A 9,548-nucleotide genomic window follows, 5' to 3' on the forward strand; every position below is an offset into this window, starting at 1 on the left:
CGCAGATGTGTTTTTTTTATGCCTTATTAATGATGAATTTTTAAAAATTGTTGCTCTCTACCCCTCCCAGTCACCTCACTCATTCTTCCTTCCACTCACCCTCCTCAGTGTCCTGTCCAGTGGGAAGGGGGGGAAGCTTTGGAAAATATATACACTGTATTATGGGGTTCTGTGAATAAAATACAGGGGCCCAGTGAATAACTTACGTGGGTCTAGTAAATAGGAAGGGGCTACTAGAATCGAGGTAAGGAGTCCTTTGGATACTTATGGAGATCCAGCGAATAAGTAGGATGGGACCAGTAGATCCAATATAAGTAGGAAGGGACCAGGAGGTCCAATGAGCATGATGCTTGCCATAGGTCCCCATTCTTCTCGAGGATTTACAGTATGTGTACTGTAGTATCATAATATACCCGTAATGTATGTGACAATTTTTTCTATTTGGTTAATTAATATCTGTTTATACAAGTATCAGTCAATTTATTAAGACAAAAATCAGATAGAGTACTGTACTGGTATTATGTTTTCTACTCTGCGCTACTTACACTATACCACTCATTAATCTATCACAATCTAAAATACAATTGGGATAGATTAGTGGATGAGGTTCAACCACTGCAAATTACCTCAAGCCCATCATCACACAGCAAAAATCTGTTATCAGAACTATAACAAATCCTTAAACTTGCTGAACAAACACTCACTCCACACATTCTCTTCTGCTATATACACTTACAAAACCTTGTTCCTAGATTTCCTGAAACTCCTCCTTGAAAGAAGTAATAGAATCCATGAATACCACATCAGAAATACTGTATTTCTTTGATAGGATAAAAACCCCACACTTACGTATTTGTGAAATTGATGTAAATAATTACACCAAGTCTTTCCCACTCTCCTGAGTGCTTTGTCAAGGTCTGAGTGTGTGGTGAGGATCAGACTTACATCTCAACCACCAATCAGTCATTGATTAGACATTGAGATGTAAGTCTCGTTCTCACCACACACTCAGACCTTGACACAACACTCAGGAGAGTGGGAAAGACTTGGTGAAATTCTTTCCATAAATTTCACAAGTACTGTACATAAGTGTGGGGTTTTATCCTAGGTTATTATGTCTGTGAGAAGACATTACCATTACTTATCTTTCTGATGTTCCCAGAGTTAGACTAAATCTGTGTAAGCACTCCATGAAAATAAAAGGACCCAGTACAGTATATGGAACTCACTCCCTAATTAATTAATTAAAAAAAATATCCTACCCATACTCTATTAAAAAAAGTACCTGACCCCCCCCCCCCCAACCCCCAACGCTGCCAGGTGCACGACTCCATCAACCTCGCACTAGAATAATACACAACATACAAATGTGTCATAATCTTTATGTTATTGACAATATATTTATAACAGAATTTTGGAAATTTTAATTAAACGAAACAAAAATAGAGGTTTCATGCTGTACAATAGTGTAGGATTTATCGACGTCACATCTGACCAGGAGGAGCTGCAATGGGTGCAGCCTCGTCACTCCTGCAGTGCCTCGTTAGTGTTTACTTAAGGTGAGTGATTTATCAGTGCTGGGTTAAGCTCAAATTGGTTCGGCACACAAGCTTTCGGTTGCAAAACATAACGAAGAGGTGGATACAACAGAACTGTATTGTCCAAAATCATAAACTAGACAATTGTTGTGGAAAATTTGAACTCTCTCTTAGAGGACACGATGAAACTATTGAATTCTACCAATCCAGGGGTAATTTGAGGCTTAGTTGATTAAGCCTGTGGTCAGGTTTGGCACATTTCCTTTCACGTAATGGACCTGTTCACCCTAGCAGTGAGTAGGTACTCAGGAGTCAGTTAGCTTGTTATGGGGGTTGCATCCTGGGCTTGGTCAGTAATTCGGCCTGGGGGAGGGGGGGATGACTCGATAAAAGCCTAACGTATATAAATACACTCTGGCTTCCTGTCCCCCGACACAATGTAGGTAAATGTTCTCAGGTATGAGCAACAAGGGGAAACCTGTTGAGTGATTCGGGGGATTTTTTTTAACTTAATCAGACACCAAAAGTATTATCAAATGTATTATTGAAAACCTCCAGATTTTAATTTGTGATTTTCCACACAAGCTCATTGTTCAAACTTATGATGGTACAGGTGGTCTTAGGCGTACTAACACAGCTGTGGAAGCAGTGTATACCAATACTCACTTGACCCACTGTTATTCACACCAACTGAATAGCATTTTTGAATAGGCAGCATCACAGAGTACTAATGTTCCAGTATTTTGTAACAGCTGGTCAGGAATACCAGCATTTTGTTTTTCAAAATCTCTTCAAAAAGTGGACTGCATTGGAGAACATTGTTGTCTGTCGAATTCCAAGGCCATCTGCGACACGTTGCAATTTCATGAGCAGAATGCTGTACTGGAAACGAAAGATGCATCAATTGAATGTTGGACAATTCTAGAAGCATCTAACTCAATAGACACTGGATCTGCAGCAGCTCGTATTAACAGAAGTGATCCTGAATTCGAGTTTTTGTTGGAAGTTTTTTCTTCTGAGAAAAGCCTCTTGTTGACATAATGTTTCCCAGTTTGTCTAGAAATATTGATGTAGTTGAGGCTATTGCGTCTTTAAAAGCTTTCATTTCTGTAATCTAGTAATTAAGAGATTAATGTGATGCTTTTGTGTCGCCTGAGCAAAAGAGAAAAAATTATTACAGGTCAGTTGCTGCAAAGGTTAGGTTTGTAGCGTAGTTTTATTGAGTGGGCAGCAGTGTAGCAACAGGTGAATGGGCAGCAGTGTAGCAACAGGTGAGTGGGCAGAAGTGTACAGTTGTGGAAAATAAGTAAGAAGACGCCATCTTTGGTTTATGTAGAGTACAGACCGTTACAGCGTCCACAGGTTGTCTAACCGGACACAGCGCACCGTTGTTGTCAGAAGTCTCTAGTGAAGGATCACTTAAGAGGACAGTCGAGCCGCGGCGGTCACCAGTGACGGACGACGTCAGTCTGTGACACCTTACCTTCAATATGCCGCTCCTTCACTGGAGATCTGGAGGTGGAAGTGGTTAGGGGAGAGAACCTCACCGACAAGGACAAGGCATTGTTCCATATTATCCCTGGGGACTGGTCAGACGTCTGGGTAAATGTGTCGTTGGGTAAAGAGAAAATCCTCACTACAGGAGTCAGAAAGAACGCTATAAATGCGGTGTGGGGTGAACGCGCGATCATTCCTATTTGTGAGGCTGTTGACTGTCTCAAAGTTCAAGTGTGGGATAAAGATCACGTTCGATCCAAGTGTCTGGGATGTGGACGTGTGGCCTTAGGCGACCGCGACAAGCCCTGGCGCAAGGACGGGCCTGTGTACCTTGACGGTGGGAAAGGTAGAATAGTCATGAAGATCAGATACACGCCCGCAGCGCAGGCGCGGAAGGAGAGCATTGAGGTTCCCAGGTCCTACTTCCCATTGCACAAGGGTGGTTCCCTGACGCTCTTTCAGGATGCTCATGGCGTGACCATCCCGGGAATAGTGGCGCCGAGAGAGGGTGTTTTTGAAGCTATGGCTGATTCACTCCGTCGAGCCAAAAAGTTCATTTATATAGCTGCTTGGAGTCTGTGGACCGGGACGAGGCTGAAGCGAGACAAGGAAACCCTGGGAGAGTTGCTGAAACAGAAGGCTGCCGAAGGTGTAAGAATTCTCCTGCTAATCTGGAACGAAATATTGTCTGTGGGTCTTTGTGCGGGTCTCTTCAACACCTTCGACGAGGACACAGACAAATACTTTGAAAACACAGGAGTTTACGTGGTAAAAACTAAGCGAAAAAGACACATAGCTTCTGCAGTTAGGGAAAAGCTGGTAGAGGCAGTGTGGTCGCACCACCAGAAGCTGATCGTGGCGGACGACGGCGAGAACGGCATTGTGGCCTACGTGGGCGGTCTGGACATGACCAGAGGCCGCTGGGACACCCCGGAGCACCAGCTCTTCACCACTCTGGCTCGGGAGCATCAAGGCGACTTCCACAACGCCGTAATAAACGTCAAAGAGAGCCTGGGACCTCGCGAACCTTGGCACGACGTCCACGCCCGCCTCACCGGCCCGGCCGCCGTCGACCTCCTCAGAAACTTCGAGGAGTGCTGGAGGAAGCAGGCACCGAAGAAAGTCCATCTTCTGGTGCAGACATACGAGGAGGACATTTTGTTTGCACCACAGAAGGGCAATCAGCATGACAAAGTCTCCTGGCAAATGCAGGTACGGGCTGGCTAAGGTCCTCAATATAATAAGATGAAATAATAGTAATTAAAATGTGCTAATTTTCATTATATATAATTATTTTAAGGTCTTTGACTTCTTGAAGTGGCAGTACGTTTTGGTCGTCAGTTTGTTTATTGCTTTAACGAGTTATTTATATCCAAATTTCTAACTGATAGTGACTTAATTGTGGCACCTTTCGTCTGATAGTTTTTCTTAAGAGAGAGAGAGAGAGAGAGCAGTAGTGGACTTAGTGGGTGGTTCGTAATATGTGGACTTAGTGGGTGGTGCGCAATATGAGGACTTATTGGGCGGTGCGCAATATGTGACTTCGTTAAATATGTAGTGATTGACCACCACAGGCCCCACACAACAGCACATCCCACTAGGGAGAAACAGTAGTGGGAGGTGAAATTGTGCATAAAACTTATATTGAAAGCCGGCGCCAAGTCAAGTGAAAAAGTATAGCTCATCTATAATTTACCTGCGATCTATGTAAGCAATGTGAAGGTCAAATTTCAGACAAGTAGCCTCCAAAAGGCAAATTAATTGAACCTTTCACATGGGACGGCTTAAAGTCAGAAAGACAATTAGTTTATCCTATCAATTGCTCCTGAAATTTTGCTAACACAAAGTGTCTAACTGATACAATCCAGGGCTAATGTTTGAAATAGTATAATTAAACTATATTAAACTTTATTTAATAATACTTCCGGCCATGAATGATTTGAAAGAGACTATTTATATATTTTGTCCAATCATTTCGATGATGACAGCTCATGTGTACATGAAGCACACACTAGCATAACAACGTGTGTCATGATGGCCTGCAGGAGCCTGTATCCTATGTATCCTGCAGGAACTTGCATGAAGGAGTCTTACAAGCCCTGTACACATACAAGGTGAGACCCACTCTTGATTATTCCGCCCCGGCATGGAACCCTCACAAAGGAAAAATTAGAAAAGGTCCAAGGATATATAACAGGACTCGTTCCTGAGCTGAAGGGTTTGAGCTACGGGGAAAGGCTGAGGGAACCGTATTAAACCACACTGGAGGAGACGAGAGATACGGTGTGGGGGACATAATAACGACATACGAAATTCTAAGAGAAATTTGCAAAAGAGGGCGAAGAGCCTAGCTCGACCCTTGTAGCCTCACCTCGATGAGTAAAAGTTTTTATTTAGTTTAATTCATTTATTATGCACCCATAATATTATTTATTATTATGCATACCCATTCTGTGAGTGCCTAGTATAAAAGGTTAAAGATATACAATTCCATGCCCAGGCAAGGCATATTCGCCCACTGGGGCGAATATGCCTTGCCTGGGAAAGGAAATACGAGGCTAGCCAGAGAACCCAATATAACTAAGGACGAGGCTCTTTGTTTATTGCCTCAAGCTGGTTTCAATCGGTATCCAGTGTTTAGGTGAGTTTGGCTTTAACGATGTTTATCAAGGGACCCGCACGATAACATTACAACGATGGCTGACACAACAAACGAATTTACTGATAAAATAAACATCACAATAACAAATTCTATCTGTTCGTTTATCTGTCTGTCAGAGGACGGAGGCTAGACACTTGGGCTAACCTCAACCAACTTTTTAAGATGACACATGGGTGGTATGGGAGCGTCATAGGTCAGTCGGGGTTGACGTACTTGCCACTCTTAAGAAATGTCGGTATCTATAGTGACGCCTTGTGAATGTCTTTATATCTGAAATATGGAACTTGTTTTCCGTAGAGTTGCAAACATAAGTTATCTGTAATGGGAAGAGGGGAGAGGGAAAAATTGTTAGAGGGGAGGAAAGGCGGAAGAGGGAGAGGAAAGGGAGTAAAGGGAAAGGCAGAAGAGAGAGAGGGGGGAGGGGAGAAACGGACATAGCCGGGTATCCTATCCAGTACAAAATAAATACACTGAAAATCAAAACACAAATTAGATCAAATATTATAAAAAAAAAAATCCAACTTTCAAATCGCCGTGGATAAGCCCAATACCCACCTCTAATCCAGATCCACATCCACCCACCTGTGGTTCCCTTTAACCTTCTACCCCCACCCCCACCCCCCCTCTCACCTCGATCTTCACTCTCACCTTCCTAAACTTTGAGCCTAATCTTGAGAACTGTCCTTCACCACTTTCATAAACATCCGCCTGATGTGGGATTTCAGTACCAGACACGTCAGTCACTGAGCTGAAGGCTGCCCCGCTGTCTTGGGAGAGTTGATCCCGTATCTGAAGCCTCTACAACTTGTCTGTAGGCTTTACTCTTGTGTCTGTAGGCTTTACTCCTGTGTCCATAGGCTTTACTCTTGTGTCTGTAGGCTTTACTCCTGTGTCCGTAGGCTTTATTCATGTGTCTGTAGGCTTTACTCATATGTCTGTAGGCTTTACTCCTGTGTCTGTAGGCTTTATTCATGTGTCTGTAGGCTTTACTCATGTGTCTGTAGGCTTTACTCCTGTGTCTGTAGGCTTTACTCCTGTGTCTGTAGGCTTTACTCCTGTGTCTGTAGGCTTTACTCATGTGTCTGTAGGTTTTATTCATGTAAAGCCTACAGAATGGACATAAATTCCCCTGAGCCTCACCAGCTTGCCTCTTAACACCGTGTATAATATCTTGATCTACTGTGATAATTGATCCCATAACTGTAAGCATTATGTGTTTAGATTGAAAGCTTTAGATAATTGGATTTGGGTAGAAAGATTTACTTTCATTATTGTGATGAATCAGTTCCATTTGCTTATGTAATTTCTACAGTACGATGAATTACCGTTCCTACTGATTAATGACTTACCCAAGTGATTAATGATTTTCCTTCTGGGTTTAGTGACTTAATAACCCTTTGTGTTTATGGACTTAAGTCTTTCCCTGAGAGTTGGGATTTACCCCAAGGTATCCTTATGCCTCAGGTAGTGAGGTCGATTGATGGAAACTCAGCGGTGTTCAGCAGTGGGCGTGTGGGCGTACTGGACTCGTGGGGTGGTCAGGTCATCGACACCACCCTCCACCGGGCCCTGGTTCGACTCGTCAGGAGGGCAGAGAAATTCATTTATATTGAGAATCAGGTGAGTGTGTCTATGTGTAGAATTATTTAAGTGTAGTTACAGGATGAGAGATACGTTCGTGGTGTCCCGTCTTCCCAGAACTTCCTGTCTTATATCGTTTTGGAGTTACTGACGGGTTTGGCCTCCACCACATTTTCTCTTAACTTGTTCCAACCGTCTACCACTCTGTTTGCGAAAAAAAAACTTTATAATATTCGTTCTGCACCTTTGTTTCCTTAGCCTGAATTTGTGTCCTGGACCACTTTGCACTTCCTTATGTGCTTTGCTTTGCTTCCTTTGAGCTCCATGATGGGGCTGCATACTCTAACGCTGGCCTCACATAGGTAGTATATAACGCTCTAAATGCCTCCTTATTTAGCTTCCTGAAGAATGTTCAGACTTTCGCTAGTGTTGAGTATGCTGCTGATGTTATCCTGTTTATATGTGCCTCTGGAGTTTGGTTTGGTGTTATGTCCACTACCAGGTCTTTTTCTCTAGTCGTTATAGAAGGTAGTTTCCCTTCATCGTATTTTCTCCTTTAGGTCTTCTGACGCCTGTTCCCATTTTCATCATCTTACACTTTTGCAGGTGTTGAACTCCAGCAGCCATTTCTCTGACCAACTTTGCAGCTTGTTTAAGTCATCTTGGAGAATCTTACCATCCTCATCTGTAACAATTGTTCTCATTAGTTTTGCACCGTTTGCAAACATCGACATTCCTTAACGTACAGAACTCTACTTCTGTAGTTGGGTCATTTACATTAATTAGGAATAGTATGGGTCCCAGCACCAAACCTTGAGGTTGACACTGACAAAGTTGTTTCTAATGTGTCTGTGGCTCATTTGTGTACTCAGTTTCCACCCGTGTCCCCTTGTGCGAGTAACCCTCCCCCTCTGTTATATATACTGATGCACAGACTTATTCTAGACTGGCTAACAGTCTGACTCATATTCTGACGTACAGGCTGACGCACAGACTGACGCACAGGCTGACGCACAGACTGATGCACAGGCTGACGCATAGACTGAGGCACAGACTGGTGCACAGACTGACGCACAGGCTGAGGCACAGACTGAGGCACAGACTGGTGCACAGACTGACGCACAGACTGGCGCACAGACTGGTAAAGAGAATGAGACACAGACCAACACTGAACACCACTTCCTGTTGCAGTTCTTCACCGGGTCGTCGCAGGCGTGGACGGAGGACACCGGAGTCTGCTGCAGGAACCTGGTGCCCTTGGAGATTACCCAGCGAGTGGTGAGACGAGCCCCTTACTACCCTAGGCCCTAAGAACCAAAACCTACTACATGGGGATATCCGGCTGTACCCGGGTCTCTCTCCCCTCCCTTCCCTCTTCCCCTATCCTTATCTACCCCTCACTCATCTGTCTTTCTCTAATGTCACCTCTTCTCTCGCCTTCCCTCTCTTCTCCTCTTTTGTTCCTTTCTCTCCTTCCCTCTCAATCCCTCTCCCCTCAGAAATTAAAATCAGAAAAACTAAATTTTCCCTCAGAAAATTTAGTATGGCCATGCACTGAAAACTTCTAAAACTCCATTGAAGACAAATCCCGGATTTCAGACTTCATGAAACACACTTCATTGATAACTCAATTGACTGATAACAAGTTATCAAGTCGATTGATAACTCACTCGACTTGATAACGGTCCAGGACGGACCGAAACGTCCGTCTGTTCAACCTTCTAGTGTGTGGTTTGGTCAAGAGAAGCTCTCTCCAGACCAAACTCTCCAGACTCGAAGCTCTCTCCAGACCAAACTTGGTCTCTCTCTCTCTCCAGGTAGAGAAGATCCGGGCGAGGGAGGACTTCCGGGTGTACATACTGCTGCCGCTGCTGCCTGAGGGTAACCCCTGACCAGCCCTTCGTCAGGTGCAGCATCAAGAGCATCCTTCACTACCAGTACCTCACCATACAGGTCTGTACCGTGACCCCCGTCCCCCGTGCAGGTACATTCGTCCCTCTCTACAGGTACATGCTGCTAAAAAATTTCCCTCTGTTGAGGTACAATGTGGGTACACATCATTTGTACAGACCCATGATAACTCATACCAGCATGGGTACAGACCCATGATAACTCATGCCAGCATGGGTACAGACCCATGATAACTCATGCCACATCGGTACAGACCCCTGATAACTCATGCCAGCATGGGTACAGACCCCTGATAACTCATGCCACATGGGTACAGACCCATGATAACTCATGCCAGCATGGGTACAAACCCATGATAA

General features: G+C 44.1%; 1 protein-coding gene across 1 annotated transcript in view; it reads left to right on the forward strand.

The window, feature by feature from the left end:
- Positions 1-2,999: 2,999 nt before the first annotated feature.
- LOC123745554 (uncharacterized) overlaps positions 3,000-9,548 on the forward strand; it is a gene marked incomplete at its 5' end in the record, with an annotated part of 12,497 nt that continues 5,948 nt past the window's right edge. Inside the window, 5 exon segments of the mRNA XM_045726205.2 lie at positions 3,000-4,247; positions 7,162-7,317; positions 8,470-8,556; positions 9,096-9,164; positions 9,166-9,231. Of these exon segments, the coding sequence (XP_045582161.2) occupies positions 3,000-4,247; positions 7,162-7,317; positions 8,470-8,556; positions 9,096-9,164; positions 9,166-9,231 (1,626 nt within the window).

Source organism: Procambarus clarkii, chromosome 71 (genome assembly GCF_040958095.1).
Source record: "Procambarus clarkii isolate CNS0578487 chromosome 71, FALCON_Pclarkii_2.0, whole genome shotgun sequence".
Lineage (NCBI taxonomy): Eukaryota > Metazoa > Arthropoda > Malacostraca > Decapoda > Cambaridae > Procambarus > Procambarus clarkii.